We start from the raw sequence: 25,414 nt of genomic DNA on the forward strand, positions 1-25,414 counted from the left end.
AGCTATGAGCCTGACAGATGCACAACAACAACATTCGACTTAGCACAACCTCCTCTGAATTTATCAGCTACACAAATGGTGATAAAATGGGCACAAGCCACAACACAGGGGAAAAAAAATAATAAAAATCCTTTGTTGCTGAAGCCAGTTGTGAATACTGTGTGTGATAATGCACAGAACAAGCCCTTTTAGAAAAACTGTTGTGCTGTCATCTGCATACTGAGCATCGGCAGCAAAGGCAACGTTAATAACAAGTTATCCTTGTAGAGGGGTCAAAAGGACAGTGCTGGTAAGACAAGAGATGACAGACAACAGGCATCAGGGAAAAGATTAATATCCCTACACAGTCATACATCAAGGAACACAATTTTTGCCTGTAATCCCAAAACTGCTGAGAGTAGGATTATTTCTGCTTTCTCTATTACTAAGAAGAAAGCAACCGCTCAGGGGAATAGGGCAGTGCTAAATACAAGTCCTTATGTGAGCTGAAGGGCTGCAGCCAGGTCCTAGGGGAAAAAAAACCCCAAAAACTCGCTTGTATGGTGTTCTCAAGCAGTGGTCCAACTACAAGGAGGGTGAGGGGGTTCCTTGTGCAGGCCACTTGAAAATATGAAATAAGTTTGTGTAGTTAAAGAAAAGCAAAAGAAGTGAAAAAAGAGGAACCTCATTAAGCTTTTCATAGAATCATAGAAATGTTTTTGTTGGAAAAGAGCTTTAAGATGAAGTTCAACTGCAAGAGGGTACACAGTTAAAAAGAAAAAAACCCTTAATATTCTTTGGAAAATAACAGAAGCATAAAATCCATGACTGAAAACAGGAATCCTGGTGTACATTTCTCTGGGGCACACTTCAGTGGTGCTTAGCTGCAGTACAGTTGCAGATACACTGTTTGGATATGCAAGAAGTGTCCTAAACAGAGACCAAATGGTTTGTACTCCTGACTAGACCCCAATTTCCTCTAAATATATTTAAGGTGAGAACACTTTAAGTATTGGGCTTTAATGAAAGGAAGGAACCTCTAACACAGGAAAAAGGGCACACTTTCTAACATAATATGAAGAAAATCATTACTGGTGTCACAACTACCGAAGTAATGCTATCATAACCTCAACACTCCACAACTCTTTGTTGGTTAATGAGAAATGTCTTCTCACAGCAACTGAAGGCTATGCATTTCAGTTTTCCTTTCCTTGGAGCAGACTCTTCATAGCTATTAGTGGGTAAATCTGACAGCCTGACAGAGAGCTACCACCTTGGCAAGGACAACTGAGAAGACCTTTTCTCTGCAACTGTACAAAAACAGAGGGGAAAAAAGAAAGGGGAAGGGAATGTAGCAAGACAGAAGATGGGATGATGGTATTAATATTATCTCATTCTCTCACAGCTGGCAGGACAGCATGTACTTGAAAAAATGTCAGTATACAGAAGAACTGGAGGCTTAGAGCTTCTGTATCTGTAGAAGAACCTGCACCACACCAGGGCAAATTAACATGACTAGAACAAAAAGGGCAGATGCCAACAATACCCTCCAGTGGCCTTGCAATTAATGTGGTGGGGTATGCAGCTGGTTGCAAATTTCCCAATGAAACTTTTTCTTTTCACTGAAAAAATATGAATTCAGTACAACTGAAACTGTGCCAGAGCATGTCAGTTTGAAGAGAAAGTAGCCAGCCAGGCTTCCCCCACTGCCTGCACATACTGCCCACCCCAGGCTGGCAGGGCTTCTGCATCCCCTGCCACACAGGAGCTCAACAGGCCTGGAGGTCCAGGTCCCAAGGCAAGTGTCAGGAAAATTCAATTTGTATTTCTGCCTCAAGAGAGTTTTGCAGCTCTCTTATTTTCACTCGCATCATAACTGTTTACTTCCCCAAAATGTAAAGTTTCCTTCAGGACAAAAACTCAAGGACCAGATGCAAGTACCTCCTTTTGAGAATAGAATAGAATAGAATAGAATAGAATAGAATAGAATAGAATAGAATAGAATAGAATAGAATAGAATAGAATAGAATAGAATAGAATAGAAGTATGTAGATGAAACAGTTCAATCCCCCAGCTCTCTGGAAGACACTGGAACAGTATCTTCAGTGATGTTAGTGGCAGTGGTTCAAGCCTTAGCTGCAGTGAAGAGCATGAAGGAAATGATATAAAAACTGCAGGACTTATGTTTCAGCCAGGAAGGGAGGAGGAGTGCCAAGGCTTCAAGGAGGACTGCAGATTTAACCTGGATACCTTAGGACTGATGACACATACTATTATTACCATATGGTTTAAGGAAAGAAAAATGTGGATATATGTATATAAATGTGTAGATGTACAGAAATTATACTTGACAGAATAATCCTAACATCAGATGGGTGAAGTTCTAGAAATTACTGGCATATGAGAGGAAATACATAACAATTTCATTAACACTAACAGGGCTGGAATTTGACTTCCCTGGCAGCCCCCATTCAGCTTTCACTCAAGAATGAGAACCACAGAACACAGCTGACTAATGTTAGTAGATTTAATTTATTAATGTAGAATAATATTCACCTTGGTAAGGACATGTGTACAAAGGCCTTACAACCCTTATAATGGAAGCAGTGATAAATAAGGTCTTCTGAAGGAATGGAAGAGAGATGGCAGCAAATATATGACACTGTCGGCCTTATATTGTTTTAATTACCAGTTCTGAACACATACAACTTCTAAGTCAAGCAGACAAGACTGATGATGCCTTTCTTTGTCTTTCACTCTAATTCATACTAGGTATGTAGCAAAATATTATTTTTAAAAATTCGCTTACCCCCTTACTGTCTCTGAGAGGAAACTTTGTCTCTTGACTTATATCTATGATACTTCTCAAGGCTGCCAATGCCATCATTCCAATAAAAATAAAATAAAATAAAATTTGTATACTATTCCCATTATAAGCCACAATTGCAAACTAGGAAGGTTAAAACTTGCCTATTGCTGCTTATTACATTTATCACTGTAAGGCATATATCTCCTTGTTGAAGTGTTGTTCTCAAGGAAGGATGCAGATAATTTTTCTAAAAGAGTACTCAGCAAAGGTCAGGAGCTGGATCTGACCTCATAAAAGGCTTAAGAAAAAGGTTCTCTAAAACTGACAATACTATATAAAGCTGAAACTCATTCTCAACTCCCGAATCAAACTCTCTCAAATGCACTGACATTTAAATGCAAGTGTGAAAAAGCACTGAGTAAAGGAGTAGGGGAAAAAAAACCCAATCCAAAGCTAATGTTTAAAATCAAAATTTATTTAACTGCTAGACCAATAACAGTCATCATAAAATAGAATTTATATCCTGTGGTTTGGTGGTTGTTTTCAACTAAGTTAGACATAATACAGTGATTTCTTTTGAGGAAAGCATGAATCACAATGGCTACAATTTCCTTGGGTTTGGATGACAGTTCTAATTCTCTCCAAAATAGCCTGAAATCACCAGCCTTTTCACTAATGCTTTCTAATGGTTCTTTTCTTGTTAATTAATTCATGAATCTAAATCATTCAAACATAGATAAGCCACTAGTCGCTCACAGACTTGATAACATCCTAAGTAGACAGAAATCTGAAGAGCATGCAATAAAGCTGCCAAAAAAAAAAAAAAAGGAAAAGGAGTTAGAATGAAAAATAAAACTCACTCCTTCCACCTAATAGCAGGAGATGTGATTCTGCATTTATTATGCAGGATAAAATATTCACTGATGCCAATAGTAACTATAGAAATGAGAAAAATCAGGCTGCTTCTATCTAGAATGCTTTTTTCTAATGTTACATGTATGGGAGCAAATTAAAGGACCCATTTGTTTTGGTATAATATCTGTTGTCCACAATTAACAAAAGGAAAACATGAAAGAATAAGGGAGGTGGGAAAGAGCAGGTTAACAATCAACTCTTGACAGCAATAATTAATTCAGAACTGGAGGTTATAGCACCCAAGAAATAAAGGAATTTTATTGCAGGATTACAACAAAGAAAAAGAAGAAAAGTGATTTTTTGCATACCTATATAAAGAAATAGCCATAAAATTATTAAATAAGTTTTCATGTATCGAAGAAAACCAAAGTGTCACAAACAATACAAATTACAGAAAAATGTATGACACCACATTATGAAGCAACGTTTTATATTTCTTTATATTTTATAATTTTAGATAATCATATATTAATTTATTCCTTATTTTGTGCCTGATGGAATCATGTACCTGCTTGTTGCATGCCTACATGCTCTAAATTTATTTCAGTAGGGAGTCTCCTCTCTGCTTTCCTTAGATAATACAATCGTGCCCAGATTTAGAAGGGAGCTAAGTTAGTTATACCAAGGGCAACCTCAACATTTATTCAAGTTATGGAATGAAAAAAGCACTGTTACCATGGCAACTAGTAAATCACATTGTATCTGCAATGAGATGCAAGGCATCTCGAGTAAACACTCATCTGCCTCCTTGTGTGACCTCCTCCGCAGGGAATGGTTCCTCTGAGGAGGAACACATGCAGAACTGTGGCACAGTCCAGATTTCACTGTCTCTTCTGCAAAAAGTTGGCAGAAGTAATCCAATGTTATTTTTGTGTGGGGGGATTTAACCAGCTCTGTCATTAGAATAGGAAGAAATACTGGAAAAAGAGGATCAAATATTGAATGTTTTGCTGGGATTTACCTCAGTCAAGACCACGAAACCTTACAATGACAGGGTATGTCAAATGGTGTTGTAGCCCCTGCACCAGAAGACCATTCACAGCAGCCCTGGAAGGAAAAGCCTTGCTGCCAGCATGGAGGCTGCCAGACGTGCAGGAGCACATCAAGCTGGAGCTGGAGCTGTTGCTGCCTCCAGCCATCTGCTCCACCCTTCTGAGGGATGTTGCTGCCTCCAAAACAAGGACATCTGATCTACCCTTAGCCAGGCTGCTGCATGTTTTGCTGGGCTCTGATATTATCAGCAGCTAACATACCAGCTCTGTCTGACATAGCCTTCCTTTCTCCACGTGGTAAGGGACAGCTCTCTTCAGAACAACCCCTCAAACCATGCTGCTCTACTGACAGACCATCCATAAAGTCTCAGTCCATCCATCAGCCACTGGGCTTTCACTGTACTTCCCTGCTGCCCTTCTCTAGCTCTTCTTCAGCCACTATCATGCCTACATAAGGCTCCTTCTCTCTTCAGCTAAATTCACCATGAGGAGCAGCATTGACACCAGGTTCCCAAACAATCTCCCTTGGGTCACTCCCTTCTCCTTCTTTGAAGTATCTCCTCCTGAGCAAGCTGGTGTTACCATTAGGGAGAGAAGGACACTCCATGATGCCATTTATCAGCTTCTGATATCATACAGTGATTTCTTCAGCCAACAAAGGCTTCACCACAGGCTGCAATTTTCTGCTGACAATGGGATCTTCTGATCTTCTCCCATTCTTCTTCTCTCATCACATCCCATTACTCTCAGACTGCATACTACAGACTACTTAGACACTGCCAACACCTTTTATGCCACACAAGGAATACTGAAACTCTCACATATCTCTGATCCTGTCTTCCCTTCCCCCATTTCCAGCTTTGATTCCTTCCTGACCATCATAGCTTCAAACAGTTTATATAGCTTTCTACAGCTACATCCTTTTCATGTATAACGTGAGATCTCATTTCACCAACTTCTTTATGCCTGCTCAGGAAATTATTTTTATGTCATAAATCTCATAAATCCACCTTCTCTCCTAAGTCCTTCCAGAAACTACTTCTTAAACCTGTTTACTTTGTCATTGTTGGGTTCTTCCTTCCCACGTGGTTGGTCATTTACTATTTGACCTGAACTTTGATAGATAAGGAGATGCTGAGGGTGAAGAAGACACAGAGTCTGGAATTCACCATCTATCACAGAGCATTTGAGTAACAGAAACATAAAATGAGATGTATGGACAGATGACCGGGTCTTAACTCCCTAATGGAACCCTGTGGAGAGGGTTACAATATCCAAGTACTCCAGGGAAATAACTAATGATCCTTTCTTCAGTGCAGTCATGTTTCAAGGAGCAATTGCATGAGTTACTAAGTGCTTGAGACTGCCTCCATAATTGCAATGATTTATTTTATGCATCATCATAACTACAGCACTAGGTCAGGAGGACATGTGCCTTATAGATGCCTTGAATTTTAACACATGCATTGGAGGAAATCAGAAACATGGAGACCACAGTGAGGGGCAGGGCAGGGTAGGGGAAAGACAAAGTCTAAAATCCCAACTAAAACACTAGGTTTCTGTTAAATTTTTAATAAAATTAATTATATTTTCAGATGACCCTAAGCAGAAGTTGCTTACACTTTCTTCTGCTCCCTTAAAATGCAAGTGATCACTATCTAATGCTCCTGAAATATGTCAGAATTTTTTTCCAGTGCAAGTAATGAATGTGCAGTTTACAGTGTAACTATTCATTCAGTAAAGAAAAAAATGAAAACACAAGCCTGTTGTTTCTGTCTTATGCCTCTGTTTATTCCAGACAAAACCCTCCCTATGCAAAACATCTTTCTTCACCTACCCTTCATCTGTACTGGTGCATTGGCTGCCTGCTAACAACCAGCAAAGAGGGGGATGAGACTTGGGCTCATGAGCATTTACTTGACATGGCAAGTATGATCTCTACCCATAGCTATTCACCTGACCTACAAAACAAGGCTGCACCAAGGATATTTTGTGAGGTCTCACATCCCCAGTGCAGGAGGCTATATTTCTGCAGCTTCAGAAAAGATTTGTCAGCAGCTTCCTGGGCATACTTAAACCCCTTTCTGCAGTTACTTTTTCTTTTAGGTATGTAAGGCTTCACTAGCTCAGAAGGACACTTTTAGGATAACGATAAGTTAAAGTGCTGTCATCACCAAAACTTTAAGGCTATTTGAAGGTCTTGAAGAAAATTTCTCTCCACCCCCATAAACTTCAAACCATTCCCCTATGATAACTCAAGTAAAAGCACTGCTAACCTTCAGCACTGTTTTTCCAATTACTGTGTTTCAAGGTTAGCAGTGTAAAAACACTAAACCAACTCAGTTCTCAAGGTCAAAGTAAAAAATGTAGCAATGATATTCCACAGCAACTTTCACTCATTTGGTATTCAGGACACATTCTTTCTGAATATCAAATCACAAAATCATTGCCAATTCATCAGATTTTAAGCTTTAGCTTATTAAATATTATACTGTGCTAAAAATGAAATGCAGGTTTTCATTTATCTTATTAGAGTGCTTCAGTACAGAATGATCTAAGTTTCTAATTATCTATATCTCCAAATTATATCAACTGTTATTTCAATATAAGAAAATTCATAACAACACATTTTAATGGAAAATATTCATATGCTAAAAAGTGGTAAAGCATAAGAAGTCAAAAAGTTGAATGTCAAGATGCTAAAAATGAAAATGTTTCTCTACATTGTGTCTGCCAGGAGAGCAAGAGCTCACACGACATTTGGCAGTGATTTCCCATGATGAAGCAACTCTTTGGTGCTTTCATTTCCATAAAAGCTCTAGTCTATTTAGAGGTAGTTCCTAGCTCCTTGCCCTTAACAGGGCAATGCAGATAAAGTTCATTAAATATATTGTCTAAGGTAGGAAAGTGAAGAAGTTTTGCTGTAACAAGCACTTAAACTGTGCATGGAAAAAAAAAAAGTAAAAAATTGGAACAAATTATTTCTTACAAAAGCAAAGGTGGTGAAGGACATATTGGTATTGCATGTTCTGCTGCATTCACAAAATTGCCCAAATGAAGAATCTCTGGATGGGATGTATTATTAGACCTTAATCAATAGGATTTTTTTCAAGCAGGCTAGGCATCCAACTATTTGACGCAGATCCTTTCCACACACGAGAGCACTGGAACACCGGAAACTGCAGCATTAATGAATTACAAGGAAGATTGCAAATGCCTATGATTTTAGAGCTAATTTTGACAAGAAAATGGTCAAGCAATTTTTACAGTTTTTTGATACTTCTGCTGGAATACTGAATTTTTGTTTCTTCTTACAGCAGGTAAGACATGAATTTCTACCATACTTAAATGAGTAAATTGCTATTTGTTTTACTTCTTTTATTCTTAGGGCATGCTTAATACATATTGAACATCACACAGATTAAAAACTAATAGCATTTTAAAACAACAGTTATTGCATGATTTACTGTATAGCTTTTGCCTAATGCAAATATTTACTATTTACATGTCACTGCAATGAAAACAGTATGTGTCAATTGATTAACCAATAAAAATATTAGACAGAACTGGAGAGCATTGCTACAGCAGCTGCAAAGGACAGTGGTGTGGTAAAACTGTAGCCATTTTGCCTACTGAGTACAAAACTAAGTTTTGCTCCAGGGAAGAGACAGTCATAGCTGCACATACACATATGTGTGTGTCTGTGTGACAGCTGGGGGTGGGAGAGTGAGAACAGACGAGTTACAGGGAGCATACGGGCACCCAGTGCAAGAGCAGAGCAGCTCTGCAGATCCCACACAAACCAGCACACGTACCCACAGCTCTGCTGGAAAATTGGAACATGCTCCCCCAGTTCCTGCATACATTCCTACAAGGAAGAGTCTAAAACGAAGTAAGAGAGGCACATTTTTAGGCACATCCTTAGAAATTGAAACTATAGCTCATGCACTGAAAAGAAAAGAATTTATAGGGACCATTTTTAAGAAAGTACCTGATTTGATGTCCCACATTAAAAATCTGCCACCACAAGCAAGTCTCAGGTGGTTTAGGGGATCTGCTTCAACCTATCTATAGTATCACTCAGCCACCTAGTGTGCCCTAACTACTCAAACACCCCTACTGATGACCAAGACTAGGTTTTAATCTAAAGAACTGAAAAAGAGGTTGAAACTTTTCAGAATCTGCTAGACAAAAACCCGATGTAATCTGAAAAAAGGAAGAGAAGGAAAGGACTGTCAGAACAAATGGGTCACCAGGAGAAAGCATCTTCTTTATGTTAACAACTGAAACTGTGTGTTTAAATGACTGGTTCATTCTACAGTGTGAAAAGGGGTTCCATAAATAGTCTTTGTTAGAGATTGTCTTTGCTTTTAGCAAGGTATGTAATTTGCTTAATGAATAAATATATACAGCACATGCACACATAGGCAGGTGTCTCTACAGGAGGAGAATTGGGGGACCATAAACACTGCAAATTTCATGGTGGAGAAGAATTCTGCCACGTCCTTGGTGAAATCCTGAGAAAGACTCCATGCTTCATGCTTGTTTTTCATAAGTTCATCAAAATCCAAGAATCCAAAAAGAAATCAATATGGTCCAATGATTAGCTCAATACAGGTACTGTGTAGAGACTGAGAGATTATTTACACAGACTGAATTACTGTGTGGATTACACTGAAAAGATTCAGGTTTCTCACCTGAGGAGACAAAGCCAGAGTGTCAGTACATTCCCAGCTATTTGCCATTCACACAAGGAAGCCCAGGCCTGAATGTATGTGGTTTTTAGCTGAAGACTGAACAACCAGGCTTTATGCATAAGAACTGAAATTGTGGCCGCTTCAGTCAGCTCTGATTAGTGTCTTCTCTGACCCTGACCACATCCAGTCTCTATTAATTTGCTAAATATGGCCAAACAGCATATATTACGAAGAGTAAATCGATTTAACAGTTCTATTTGTACCCACAGATGTGTTTTAAACATTCCTGTGGTGGTGATGAATCCCCCATTTGCAATATGAAAGTATTTTGTAAAAGAGCTTCAACTGATGCTGTATTCATTGAACAAATATTATCATCTCCCAAAACAGGAGAAACACTGTGATATTGCAACCAAGCCAAAAAGGTGATGCACATTTTCATTCTGTGCTCGTCTTCTATTCTGCCAAAAAGAGCAAAGCTTGTCTTTGTTCCTCCCAGCACCAGACTAAGCAGGAATGCTGCTCCTGATACAACACACAGGTGTACTCCCCTCACCTTCCAGGGAAAATGAGATGAAATGAGGGATGGTGCTCTCAGTCCAGCAGAGTCAGCCAGGCTGGCAGGGGACAGAGCTGATGCACAGCAGCCAACAAAGGCATGTGAGCTGCAGGCCCTTCCCTTGATCAAACAGGGCTGTGTAGCTCAGCGTCACCCCCTGTTCAGGGCTTACCCTTGTTCCGAGCCTGGAAATCCATCTCAGATTTGATCTTCAGCAAGCTGTTAAAGGAATTACCAGCCACTATTCAAGCTCTTCCTGAGTTAGGTCATCCTATTATTTTCCCAGTCATCAAAAGAGGCTAAAGTACTTTTTCCTGCAACCAGCAAGTGCTGCTGCTCCCACACGTCAGAGCCTTCGCTGCTCGGATGCTCGCGTTGCAGGCAGTGACAAAAAGAGCTGGGAACTGCCTGCCACACGGGATCCGAAAATGTATTCGAGGAAGGCTGCAAGGTCACTGCTAATTTCAAACCCTGTTTCATGTTTCCACATGAAACACCTAATTAAAACTTTTCACTGGGTAGTTAAAATGAAATCCGTGCATATGCACTTGAGACCTCGTTTTCATGAGCTGTGAATTAGAATAGAGGAGGTGCTGCACACAGCGGTAGGAACACTAATCGAGGAAGGAGAGGGGAATATCTGCTTTGATTTAGAGGAAGATAGTCAGCAAAAATACTACTAATCACCCGGGTTTTCATTCCTTTGCTCTTTGAGCTGCCACACAGAACCAAGAAAAATGGATGCAAGTAGTGTATTAACTGCTACCAAATCAGTGTTCTCTACAGGTGGCCGTGTGTCAAGCACATCTTGCAAAATGCCACCACCTTCCATGGCTACGGTGTGACAAAAGCTTTAGACTCTACAGGCTATATACTGCTCTCACAAAAAAATATCTATTAACATCAGCAGGGGCTGAATTAAACTTTAAAATGGAGGCACAGTGAGTGATGGAATGGCCAGAGCAAAAGGACAGGTTTGAGGGGAGATTTTAGGAAGGTTTCATGATTAAAATAAATAAATATTGGGGGGAAGAAAAGAGGAGCCTGCAAAAAATACAAGGTCAAAGTGTCCTTACATTCCTGCTGTGTATGTGGTTTCAACAAAGAAGGCAGAGACAGCCATTTTATAGCTGCCATTTTTTTTCCAAAAAGTCAGAGCAGATAGCCTGACTGTGGCACAGGAGAGGCAGCTGAACAGAGGGAAAAGGCTGTTTCCACACTGCCATTGTCCAGGTGGTCTCCAGAGCACGCCTGCAGGAACAGATGCCTACAAATGCTGTCAGCATTTATTCCAGTGAAGTCCTGACACAGGTCTCATTGACTCCAGAGCATCCTGCCACTGGAATCACACTGACCTTAGCACAGACTCCAGATCTCAGTACAGAATTTGCTCCAATGTTGTTTCTATTTGAAGCAAAGCAAAGTTTGACATGCAGAAATGTGTTCACTTGTTTAATGACACTGGACAGGTATCTTACTGGCCCAAATCTTCACTACAATGAAATGGAATGTTCTTCCTGAACTTATTCAGGAGGATAGGAGGAAAAAGAAAGAGAAAAAAATGGATACCTAAAGCACTGAATCCTTTTTACATGACTCTGATCTCTGGGCAGACTACTGAATCTCATACAGAGATTCCAAAGAGGAAGCTGTGGTAGACAGCCATTGGTTTCTAGCTTATCAAAAAGTTTTCCAGTTATCTTGGGTAGCTCTTTTCAGCCAGGTCTAGACTATGAGCCAAAACGAGATGGCCTTGATTGGTTTAAATTCCAACAGAAAAGTCTGGTAAAACCATAAATTACTTAAAAGTTCTGCACCACTGAAATGTGAAAGACAAAACTACTATTCCTGAAATTCGGAAACTGCTTAAAATATCTGACATAAATTTGCATGGTACATATTCAAAGCATTATCAACTTTTCTTTTTTATCTTCTTGAATTTAGGTAACAAATTCCCTAACTTAACAGAGACAACCAGACATCTTTGTTATTCAGAGTTCCCAGAAAAAGGGTAGTAGTAACTGTACAGAAGTAGATGGCAGGATGTATCATCAGCATAACTGGGAATTTTTGATGTCATAAATCAGGAAAATGGAGAAAAGAACATTCAGAATGTCATCAAATGTATTTATCACATGAAGAGAGGGACAATTTAATGTCAGAAAAAAAAAGAGCAGATGCTTTGAACTAATAAACTGGTAATTTCTACTTCTCCAGAGGAAGAATATGATAAGATTAATTCTGTGTAAGCCTTTGGACAGTCTAGAAGCAGGTTAGTGATTCAAAATCCAGAGAGAAACACAGAAGCAGGGGACAGTGACAACCTGCAGATTGGAGGTCTCACAGACTTTCTCTACTTCTTCATGTGATTAATGGAGAAAAGGCAGGACCAAGGAGCCATGCTTTCAGTCTTGATACCACCAGAACTGTGCAGTCCTGCTGCCCATGAGAAACAAGTGTGTCCTCTCCCTGCTCCTGGATGTTGACCCCCATTCATCACTCACCCCCTTCTGTGTGCGTGTGTGCCTTCATGAAGCCACTTGGTGAAGCACGGGATCTAGATTGAAATACTGCCAAGCAAAAAAATGCAAGGACATTTCATTTGACCCAGTCCGGTTTCTGGATTGGGTAAGTCACAAGGCTTTGGGGAATTAAGGAGGATGGCTGTGTTTCACCAGGAGCAGCAGAGTGGCTCTCACCAGCACAGGTCATCCCTGACACCATCTTATTCTCACCTCCTATCCGTGTCCCCATAACGTGAGGGGAACCAATCTGGCTGGAAAACAACCCCATAAGGAAGGTATATTAATTGTATTTTTCTGCTTCATCATTCCCTGTGTCACTTCAAAAAGCAGCACTACCTGGGCCAGCCCAGGGCTGGGGACAAGCCTCTGGGGCAGCACAGCCCCTGAAGCGATGCCCGAGGACCCCGAGGCTGTGTAGGGACTGCAAATGTTTGGCCTCACCTCAGCTATGCTCAGGAGTTTTAAAAAAGTTCCCTCTGGCCATCAACATTTCAACCCACTTCCAGCTTCCTTGGGATTTCTGAACCAAGTCTCAAGGATCCCAAAGCAATTCCTCAACATTCATTAACCACTGCAAGTTTTATGGTGTCCTTCAAGGTCCCACATGTTTAACACTTCATTTTATACCTGGGTAAACAAAGGTGCAGAAAAGTGATGAGATTTGAAGAAGGTTATTAAATAACCAACAGAGTCAAAAATAAAAATTTAAAGTTCTGTCTCCCAGGTTTTAGTCTGCTAAGTACCATGTGGCCCTTTTACCCCTTTCAGCTCAGGACCTAAGTCATTGTCCCACACAAGAATGAGTCACCATTCCACTCTAAAGAAAGCCCAGCGTGCAAAATGTGTATGTGGAATTTCCTCCTATACAAAGTAGTATAATGTTACAGAATAAATCAAAGAAGAGAAAATTAGGCTTTCTTTTCTTTTAAACACTAGGATGAGCATCTGGAGGAAAGAAAGTATTGTGGGAATATGTGACTTGACTTAAAGGAAAATATTGAGGTTTCTACTCAATGTGTTCCCATACTATGCTCACAATATATCATGGGAGCACAAGCATGACTCAAGTGCTTTATTTTTATAAGGGGAAGGATCACATAATGGCACCACTCTTTTGCGCTCCTGGCATGAGGATGTTCTCCTCCAGAACTTTGGAGGAGATTAAATAGACTCTAGGGATTAAATAGACACTAAAAAGGAATGGGAAGTCCTCTTAAAAGTATGTAGTAAATAAAAATAATTCTATCATTTTTTTTTAAAGTGCTGCAAAAGACTGAAACAAGCATGTAGATGATCCCAGTCCTACATCTGAACAGGAGGATCCTTATCTCTGGCAAACTTTCTCCATTTCAAAAAGATACCTTTTCAAAGAGGTGCCCATTCCATAATGGAAAAAAAAAAAAAAAAAGAAAGAAAGAAAGAAAAAAAAAATAGGGAAAAAAAGGGAAAAAAAAGGAAAAAAAAAGAATAAAAAAAAGCATAGGACCTGTAGAAACCTTTTCTTCTCAGAAGATAAAGAGGTTGGCTTATGAAAAACAGGTGATCACCTGGAGCTATGCATTCATTCCAGCAGATGAAAAATTGAGCATCTGGAATAGGACATTCTCTCCAGAACATGATAGAACTAGATTCCACTCCCTGTTTCCCCTGATTCAGACCAGAGACTTGAACTTCAAGTTACCTCCACAGCAAACATGTACCTAACTCTTAATTACTTATTCTTGCTCAACAAGGAAGTATATACTGACAATCTTATTGATAGATTCATTTTTCTTGGCTTGTAATTGAAGACGAAATCAAAATTGCAAACTATCATCTTACCCTGGTACAGCTCTCTCTGCTAGTGCTGGCAGGTCCAAGAGATATAAAGAGAAACAGCAAACTCCTGTGCTGACATGCCAAGTCCATTCTGTTTACATGACTTTAGATATCTATACCACCTCATAGCTATTCAAGTCATGAAAGTTTTTGCAAAGCTGCGTTGTAGTTGTTATGACCACTTGACCCACAGATCTGCAAAAAGATGCAGAGCAGCTGCCAAGAGTCAAAAACAGTAAACCTACAAGCTACCCCATAGATTTGTCCCAAACAGAGCAGACATAACAAAATGATGTTTTTAGAAAGTAATGCACAGATTTCGGTCACTGGCTGTATTCAGACATGACTTGATGTCAATGTTTTAAAGAATATTTTTCCATCCCCGATTACTGACTGTCAGTCCAGCAGTACAGCAGCCCAATGCCACAGCTTTGTCAAGATAACCAAAAGTGCAGCTCTGGACAAGCCCTGGCATTCTTTTTGTCTCCTTGCAGGTGTCCAGCTGGGCACCCTAAAAATACCCCTGGTGTGTCACGGCTGGAATTTCCTTATGAAATTCCTCAGTCATGAGTAATCTATACAACCCAAGGCTCTAAATCATTAATCTTCTGTTGTGAGCCTTTTAACAGCTTCAGCTCAACCACTAACCTGCTTCAATGAGCAAATAATCTGTCTTCCAAATGAGACCACTGATTACAAAAGTTAGTACCCAGCAAATTAACAGAACTGCTCCTCAGTATCTGCTGTCCTTCTGAAAACATACCTGCCTCAAATAATATATCCCTTTCATCTTGAATTAAGTCACAGAATCAATACCCCCAAGCTGTAGTACTTATATTCTTTTAAACAGCAGGTAATTCTAACTAATATATAGATTAATCTGTAAAGGGATTATAGGGTGGATTTAGGAAATGTTCCCCTTCCTCCTGACACAGCAAAGTACCGTAAGAACCTCCTTGGAACATTACAGTCGGTTTGTGAACATCTTATTCAGTTGATCTGACTATGAAATTGATACTACAATCTAAAGAATATTCTCTCCATTTGCTGAGGTGAAAAGGCCTTTTACAATTTTACTTAAAAAATGACACTATAAACAGACATGATTTTCTTAATGAGTGCAACACTTCATTGAAATAATAACTGGAAATACTGTACAACACATTTTCACATCTATTACAAAGGCATTATCCGAGTTATAGTTGACTAAAAGGAATTTCAAAAACTATGGTTTAGTGCAAATATGTCTTGAATGCATCCCAAATATATGCTGGAGGGGAAAAAAAGCCATGATAAATGACTTCAAATGGCTTTACACACACAGCTTGCTTTCTATATTATAATTAATGGTAATAATAAGCAAACCTCTCCAAAAAGCAGGCTTGCTCTATAGCTGAATATTTCACTACAGAATTTTCATCTATTTTCTGTCAAAGCAATTTTTTAAGGAAATTAAATATTTAAATTACATAAAAATACAAATATCCAGTTTCACATTTCCCTAGTCTTATAGGTATGATTTGCATGTAATGATAAAATTAGAACTGCAAGCTTGCATAGCTTTTTTATGCTACCCCACATTTGATATTAAAATAATTTCTGTGTGTTTTAGACAATAATTTAATTTTATTTATTTATCAATACATTGTAGGAATGCAAAAGCACAGAGAAGAAGCTTATCTGCCTATTTAGAAGCTTTTTTAGTTCTATTTACTTTCTACTCATTAACAAAGCTGAAGTTATAGGGAGCCTAACACATACGGTATGATCAGTGCCTTCATTAAGCACCTTATTCTAACACATTAGGAAGAGGGAGTGGGGAAAAAAAAATCACTGTTAGTTTTTGTTTTTCCCTACAAGTCTGTGAGCACTGTTATGGTTAGAGCACTTTTCAAACACTGTATTTACCAGAGAAGAAGTTGGCACTGTGCGCTACCATGGAACACCACTTCCAATATACCAATCTAGCCCAGTCACTGTCAGCTTCCAATGTCAAAATCAATTCAGCAGCTCACATATAACAGAAACTGAAAACAGAACTTTTTAAATTATGAGTTATTCAAAGCTCTTTTTTCATTCAGACCATAAATGCGAAATGATAGCATAGCAGAAAGCTAAAAAAAAAAAAAAACCAGTGTGGACTTTCTGATTTTGTGCAAATCATCTTACAGATATAGATATATATACACGCCAATTTTACACTCTCCAGAACTCAGCCAGACTAAAGGAATCCCTTCTCCCACCCACTAGTTCCAAACCAAGCTTTCTTCCAGTGAGCCAGCCAGCTGTCACTTACATTCCTTTTTCCCAACCATCTGCTTTTTCTGAGAAAAAATAATTATATTTCATCTCCTGAACTAGCACCCCAAACTAGTCCATGCTTCACCTGTTCCTTCTGGACCACAAACTCCCAACACCACACCTCAAAGAACACATTTAGGTACTTTATCTGCCAAAAACCTCTAGTGCATCCAAGTGTCATCTATCTTCTTTAAGTGAGTCATTAACTTCTGTACTCAAACTCAGATGAAGAAGGTGACTATTTATTTGGGTGACAGGAGAGCTTAGGGATATCTCCTAGCCAACCAGTCTCACTCCCCATCACGCTCCACACCCCAGTCACTGTACAGGAAAGAGCTATCGGGCTACCACATAAGTACCAAATTCTTCAATTAGGCTGAGAACCCTTTCTTCTTTACAGGAAAGCACAGGAATCATCAGAGCTCCATTATATCACATTTATATTTGCTGCTAATGCAAAATGTGCATGTGAGGCTGTACTAATCTGAAGAGACCTGCTTTAGAAACACCGTGGGTATAGCACCGGAGGAGCCATAACTTCGTTTCCATCATGTGCTTGGGACACAATACATGTAGAGAGGAATTATGCATATGCACAATTCTAACTCCATCTTCAAGTTGGGATTTTGGGTTTTTTTTCATATTCCTAAAGGAGAACAAACTAGAGAACTCTCCTTCAGGCAAAATTTTCCATTGGCCATTTTGGAAAGAGCAGCTTAACTTCCAGGCAGGTTATGAAGCCCCTAGCTTTTAACAGTGACACTGGCCCAAGCTGATAAACACATAGCCCTGCAAGCCAGCAGCATTTCTGCTTTGAGCTGGACTGCCAGGAGGCCAGCCTGCATAGCAGGCTCTCCAAGGGCAGGGAGAACAGCCTGGCAGGGTGTTCAGGCCTCTCATTTACAGACTGCATGCCATTCTTTTGAAGAAGGCAGATCATCCAAGAAAGCCCAGTTTGGGCTCCCCAGGAGGGAAAGATGGTGAAAGCTTTATTGCAGGAATACTTGCTGAGAAATGAGGGTCCTGTGTAAAATGCACAGAGCATCTCCATTTTATCCTGCACTGAGTGCCCATCATCCTGTGTTACAAAGAAAGCAGTGCAAAATAAGCTATGCTTTTAAATATTAAAAAAATGGGCATGTTACACATCATAAGGATACCACGCCCTGAACATGCTGTTCCTCTAACATTTGCAGTGAGCCCAAGGGACTGGAGAGCAAGCCAATGCCAATGAATCTGCCATCACTTTTGTAGCAGCAGGATGAGATGGGAAGGGCTGAAATCCTGGATCCAAGCAGTATTCACTACACTTTACTCACTACAATTCAGCCTGCTGCTTTTCTCCTTGGAGAAGAGGGGGGATATCTGCCTGGAGCAGTGAGCCCTGCCCAGCCAGTCAAATCCTGCCACCTGCACGTGCACCGGATCAGCTCTCAGAGCACACGGGAGGAAGGGAGGGAGAGGAAGGGATGGAAGCTCACGGCTTCCTGAACATATGCAGCCCACTGCCCTGCCATGGCAATGTGTGCTTTTTTCCCAGTGAAAGTTACCTGAGTCAGCTAAACTGAGAAGCTACGACAAACCTTGCCCATGTTCAGGGTGTCCTCTTGGTGACTGTTCCTGATGAAGTCAGTAGTCTAGCTGACTTCTGGGGCTTACCAGACACACCCACAAGAAGGACTTTAGGTCTCTCTTATATCTGGGCATGGGCTGCCTGGACCCACCCTACAACAACCAGCAGAGTGCACAACAGAGGGAAGAAGCACACCATGATTTATTGTTGCCAGCACTAGCTGTAGGACATTCCCCACCCAAAAAAAAAAGGGCACATGAGTAATGACCTGGGCTTCTGCAGTGTTTCAGGCGACCTTCCTTTCTCCTTGCTGTCACCTCCAAAATCATGTCCTAAAGATCTAAAGGCATATCCTTGTCTGAGAGTAATCGCTATGTTATGCTGCTCAGGACGGGTATGAGCAAATTGCTTGAGCTCCTGCTAAACTGAAGTCACTCATCTCCTAAATAGCAGCAACTATTAAGTACCATACTTTTCAAAAGGAGAAGAGAAGCTGAGTGCAGCTTTCCTTTCCATTTTTGGAACTGTACTGTAATCTGCAGCTACAGAGCTGCAGCTGACTCCACAGCGCCCTTTGCAATGACCAGAGTAGCAGCAAAAATATCCACTAAATTTTTTGAGTAACAGTCCCAACATCCCCCTCTCATCTATGCTCACATATCTGTAATCTTGTTTCCAAATCCTGAAACACGGTAGAAATCTATCCTGTTTAAAATCTTCTTTGCTTGAGCACCTCAACTTTTAATTGTGCTTTGTGGATACAGTTTGAAGATATATAGAAATTCTCCTAGACATCCATTGCTAGAGGGTCAGCTGAGAAACCATTTAATCTTGGGTAATTAGCCTTTGCTAGTTGCCCTCCTCCCTTCTGCACATTTACTGATACAATTACACATCTAACTACACCAGACCAGACCCTCGATGCAGCCAAACAGAACAGCATGAAGCTCTGAACAAACACTTCATCCTTCTCTTTTCCTTATTTCAGTAGGAATGAACTTGCAGATGAGCTGAAAAGTATTTCTTTTCTAAAGCACAAGTCTTTTTTCTACTGTCCAGTGAGCAGAAAATGGAATAAATTGCATATACATGATGGCAAGAGACATGAAGACAAGGTGGGTTTTTTGTTGTTTCTTGTAGTTATTATCCTCTGCACCTTTAGATGAATATGCAATCATAATAGAAGTCTTTACTAGGAGAACAAAATTAGGAGACACTGTGCTATAAGCAAAGCAGTCAAGTTTCTGTGAATTTTCAGTCCAGTTATTAACATCTGAATAAGTGCTTTCAGAAGCATTAAACAGAATGCTGCTTTCTTCAGTGTAACTTTTGATTGAAAACACAATTTAAAAGAAAAAAACACACATCGCTGAACTCCCTATCCAGATCATTCTTTTTAATTTGTGCTGAAAAGTTTCAGCCAATACTTGCATCCAAATATGCCCGCAGTAATTTTAAGATAATTTAGAGTAGTTGAAGCATTCATATGCCTTATACATTATTTAAATACACCGTAAAACCCAACAATTTGGTAAAAAGCATCTTGAAATCATCTGCTATATCCTAATATAAGATATTAACAACAGCATCTGACAGTTAATGACAACATAATAATTTAAGTGTGTTGACAATTATTGACCTGAACGCACTTTAGAGAAATGTAAATGCCAGAGGAGAGCAGCTACAGCTCCATGACTAATGTGTGCCCTGGATTCTGACCATCAGCTTTGCTATTTCAGTTTTGTGACCTACATCTCCCTCCCCTACCCGAAAGAAACAAAAAACCCAAATAAGAAATGTCTTACTTGTTCTGCCTTCTCCAGTGCTTTTCTATCCGCCTGCAAAAACTGGCAGTTCTCTCTCGCCAGCTTTTGGACCAGCTCAATCCGTCCGATGTCATCTCTTCCCTGAAGCTTGCATAAAACTCCTGCCTTAAGGGTGGGAGAAAGAGCAAACAGATACTTAAATCCACAGTCCCAGGACATGACACCACCATAAATTTCAACCTTAAAAGAAATGCATTTGTTTTCTCATATTTGTGGTGCTTCGGTGCCACTTGCTGAGCACAAACAAGTCACTGCTTCCCGGGGAACAACTGGAGAGGAACAGAAGCACATCTGAATCTCCAAATGCATCTGCTCTGGAGGAAAGAAGGCAGGGCTAACTAAATCAACCTCTCCTCTGAGTGCAACTATCAGATATGCTGTGTTTTATTTGTTCCTGTCAGCCTGTTTCCTGTTACATAAGAGAACAGAGCAAGAGGTTAAAAACTCATGGGAAAGTTAGCCAGGAACAGCCCTGGAAAAAGAATGAAGTGCAACACAAGGCACTCCTAAAAATAACAGTCTACAACTCCCTCTGCTCCCACTCCAAACATTTTTCACATATGCAAGACTTGGGAGTTAAAAGACAGTTGTGCCACAGTTATTTATTTGGTAAATATCAAATCTGTATCTCTAGATTTTGTTTAGGGAAGGGAATTATATTTGCTTTAAAAGCTATGTTAGAACTGGGTTTTTTGCTAATACTGTTATTCAAGCTATGCTGATAGTGTTTTGTCAAAGTGGTTGTTTTCTAAAAATGCCAGATAGATACATATAAAAAGATGGATTCATGCTTGCACACAGGCACAGTAGAGACTCATTGCAAAGTTAGCTGAAACGGGCTAAACTGCTCCTTGCAAAGTCAGTGGCTGATATCACTGTCTATGATTTGGTTATGGATATAGCCTCTGCATAACTGAGACCTGGGGCTATGATACCCCACAGCTTTTATTAGCCCAGATGTTTCCTGATGGGAGCAGCAGATGCCTTGGAAGGGCCCATCATGTGGCATACCTATGATATGGCTCTATGACTTCAAAGGCAATCTGCAAATAAACATTTTTCTGCTGAACTTCCTTCACAGTTTTCTTTCTACTGTTCATCTTGAGTTTAAATAAATCACTACCTACTCCAGAAATCACGACACATCTTGTAAGTCAGGCCCAAAAACTAGGGATGCCCTGACTTGCTAACCCTGCAGGGTCCAATCCCTTGGCCTTGAGCAATTCCTGTCCATGACAGATGAAGGTGTGAGAGTGCCCACCCAAAGCATCCTACAGCCTGCCAGTTTCTCCAACAAACAAGTGGGGTTTAAGATTTCTTAAGCTGAAGAAAACAAATCCACTTTATGAATAAGTTCTTGAAGGCTTATGGAAAAAATGGGCTCCACGAGCAAATCCAGAGTCAACCTTACCCAACTCATCTAAAGAAATTTGTACATGCCTACATTCTTTCAGTCGGGATGAAGACATCTCCTCCCAAGTCTGCATCAGACACTTCTGCTCTGATGAATAAAGGATTTCAGATACAGCCTGTCCCTTGAATGTCCTGTGCTCCTCCTGAGCCCAGCTTCCTGAGGAACCAGCTTCCCTACATAAAGAGCCTACTCCCTGGTTTGAAGGTCAGAAATCCACTGAGAATTTAAGGAATTACATTGCCCAATCTCAAATTCCTTACATAGTCCATGAGTTCAGTGTCCGTTATCTTCTAAATCGAAGACATTGGTTTATAAACACACTCTTATCCCCTGCAGATCAGCAGCAAGACTGATTTTATCAAATGTAGAAGAATATAGTGAACTAGTTGTCCAGACTTGTTTAATCAATAGAGAAAAGGCACATTTAGGAAGAGATTATTTTTTCACTCTACAATAGACATTTAAAAATGGTCAGATCAATTGTTTCCTAATATTCTCCTTTTTCTCCAGTAATTTGCACGGGGATCCTAAGACTTGAGAGGCCTGATGTCTGCACTTCCAACATTTTGAGTGCTTGGGGACATCAACTAAATCAAGCCTGCTTATTTCATGGCCGCAGGATGCTTCTAGCAGAGTATTACATCAGTGTAATGTAGGCTAACGACAACTCCAAAGTGGTATCACCTGCTAGGACTTCAGGATGATAAAGATTTTGACTCTCTCTGGATCTGGGCTCTTAGTGCTGTGGAGGCACTTTTTGTACCTTCCTGTTATGCTGCTCTGGTTCAGGAATGGCACTCCCCTGTTTAGTGCTCCCACTGTGACTAAATGAGGCACCTTTGCTCCCTCACCCTTCTCCTTTGGGTAGCTGAAGAGAATTGGAGGCACAAAAGGCAAAGATCACAGGTTGAGACAAGAACAATTTACTGAAAAGAGCAATGAGATAAGAAAACAAACAGTAACAGCAACAATAATAATGATATATAGAGTACAAATAAGGAATGATTCACATGGAAACCCCTCAACAACAGACAGTACCCAACCAATCCCTCCTCCACAATATCCCAGCCTGGAAGAGAATCCTTTCCCCTGCCCCCACCAATGATAGGAGGTGGTATAGAGTAACCTCTGAGTCCTGGCTATTGCAAAGACTAACCTTGTCCTGGCTGGAACTAGGACATGTGTTCAGAGAAGGGAGTCCATGACCTACAACAACCACCTAGTAGAAATATACAGTTTAAAATGTCCCCTCCTCCTGTCACAGCTCTTTCATTTAAAGAGTTGCAGACAACATGAAAAATAATTCTTACTTAACTGAGTCTCCAGAGGATAAAAAATTTCTGGGAGGGTTAAGGTATTATTAAATTAATTGCATATGTTTAGCTCTGGGAGTAAAGAATGCACTTGAAACACAAAAGGCTAAACCTGTTTTTTCATAATTAAGAAAAAAATATTAATCCTTTACTTTTAGTTCTGATTTCCTCACTTATACTGACTTTTCAGTACAAATACCTGTAAGAAAACATCCAGGTCAATTAAATAATTAATTGATGAGATCTTCTAAAACCTGGTTAGGAAAATGTTTACAGTCTCCAATTACTGGTCATTTTCACTTCTCAATACGAATTTAATTTTCAAGCAATACTTTGGAAGCTGTTAGACAAAAGGGTAAAGGCAAGTCACCCTACTCGCAAAGCACAATTTTGATTTTCATTTTGTGCAGGCACACATTCTCCAAAACCCTTGTTGGTGCTTAGACCTCTAATTTGTGTAGACCAAAACAGATACAATTACTAACATATGTGAAGGTGAAAATCAAAAATGTTCATCGTTTAACTGGCTTTACCTTAATGAATGATAAAAGAATGTAACTTATAGTAAAGCTTTACTCCCATTCATGGCTCAGAATTACTATAATTGTGTTTATGTAACATTTGAAATGAAATTTTAAGAAGTTTCACAGAAATGAAAGCAAATTTGTCTCTACTGAGGGTGGAAAGAGGAAGATGCTGATACTTTCTGTTTCAGCATATCCATTGGAAAATACTCCTTTTGCATAGGTCATAAATGAACATCTAGCAACGACACAAAGGTGAATTAACACATCCCTAGGAAGACAAGATGGGATCTTTTATTTACATAATTTATATAGTTTACAGCATGTTTGCTTTTGAAAATCCCCTTGCTAGTTTTTTTTCACACTTCTACCAGTTTTGTCAACTAACTCAAGAGTAAATCAGGCCTCTCTCCCACAGAGCAGTGTTTAGAGCAGGCACCACATCCTTCAATTCTATTAATAGAAGGTTTGTGGTGGTTTGGTTTTCTTTCACCATACCTCTCTCTCTTTCTGTAGCTGGTGAAAAAATATAATTATTACTGGCTTTACCTTTAATCAACCTGAAAATTTAAAACCATGTGCCACTGCCTCCAAAGACAAGATGTCTTGCTTTGCTCCAGTCATGTGCGCAGTTCCACTAAAATGAAAAATGTCATTCACTCCTTTAAAAGAAACTCAAACAAATTTGGCCTTCACTGGATGTCATTTTTATGGTACTAACGAACTGGAGCAAACACTGATTTGATAACACTCCTGGCTCTCCTCCTAGCAGAGCCCATGAATGCTTTTGTTAACTGCTCATTTAATAATTGTACAATTTTAAATGTGCTTCATATTCTTTCAAATTTTAGAAGCTGGTTTCCAGTCAATTAAAATCTGGGTGAATCAATACCCCAATAATACATTTTTATGGGCTTTTATAATTATTCCAGGGTAATCTTATTAGCTGGCTACACAGGAGCTTTGCATATGCATTGTCTATGTCATAAATGGGAACAAACATTTTCAAAAAACTATAACTACAGCAACTAAGTAGAACTAAGAATACATTAAATCCTTCCCCTCCCCAAAAAAAAAATCCAATGAAGAAACAGAAATCCAAATTTTTGTGCAGTGAGGTCAGTGTTTCCCTCTGGGTCCTTCCTATATCTCTGTAATGCACTCTTGACTCCATGGCTTGTACCCTTTCAGCTAGGCTTGCTCACAGACATCAGCATAAATCCTGTCTTTCTTGCACACAACTTGTTAGTTTGGCAAGATGTTAGGGAGATAAATCAGAGGCAGGAACTGCAAGCTGCATACAGGGGAAGGAGAAAAGGTGGCAACTGGTGGGGAACACAACATTTGGAAGAGAAACAGAAGGAGAAAAAAACAGTTAAGACTGGGAAAAATCAATTTTAAATTAAAAGCAATAATCAGTACCAGTACAATACAGTTGCACTTGCACAGCTTGAACGCATGAATGGAATGATTGAATGAATTGCAGATTATTCTAAAAAGATTCACAGAATTAAAAAGGGTAAGCAATCCCACAATAAAATACTCTAAAAGGCAGTTTAGTTTCTTCCGAGCAATATCCAGAAGTGTGCTTTGGTTGCAAATGAGGGCAGTTAGGGAAAAAAAGAAGGTTGCTGCTTGCACTTGAGTGACTAATAAGTATCCCTATTTCATTGCATGTCTACTTACAGTGATTAAAATTCAATCAAAATGTCATATGCCCTTGCCTCCTAAACCACATCTCATTTTACTTTCACATCTGGTATATGCTATGTGTATTATCTATAAAGAGCAGAAAGATAGCTGAAGAATGCTGTCCAATTGCAACATCATGGGATTAATTCCCAGAATAATCATCAATCTTATTCTAAATAGTCACATAAGATAAGATCTAGCAGACTTGCTCCCTCCTACATGCTCCCTGCACAGAACATCGAGGAAAATCCATTTCCCAGAGCTATTGAAAGCAGTTCTTCAACTTGTAGATCTGGAAACATTCCCAAGACTCCATCAATCTTACATATGTACCTGTGCATCAGAGGTATCCTTGAGATCTTCTAGTCCTCTTATTTCTTGACTGCTGCTTTCTTCATTTTGATGAATTGCTAAAAATAAGAAAGAGCAATATATTGGAAACAGGCAGGTTTAAATGACAAAAAGCAGCAAAGTGGC

At 39.7% G+C, this 25,414-nt stretch overlaps 1 protein-coding gene across 1 annotated transcript in view; it reads right to left on the bottom strand.

The window, feature by feature from the left end:
- RAPGEF5 (Rap guanine nucleotide exchange factor 5) overlaps positions 1-25,414 on the bottom strand; it is a 156,256-nt gene that overhangs the window by 70,297 nt on the left and 60,545 nt on the right. Inside the window, exons 8-9 of the mRNA XM_059468781.1 lie at positions 25,271-25,347; positions 19,974-20,099 (exon numbers count right to left, since the gene is read on the bottom strand). Coding sequence (XP_059324764.1) covers positions 19,974-20,099; positions 25,271-25,347 — 203 coding nt within the window. The remainder of the gene's footprint in view (positions 1-19,973; positions 20,100-25,270; positions 25,348-25,414) is intronic.

The sequence above is a fragment of the Ammospiza nelsoni genome, chromosome 1 (assembly GCF_027579445.1).
Source record: "Ammospiza nelsoni isolate bAmmNel1 chromosome 1, bAmmNel1.pri, whole genome shotgun sequence".
NCBI lineage: Eukaryota > Metazoa > Chordata > Aves > Passeriformes > Passerellidae > Ammospiza > Ammospiza nelsoni.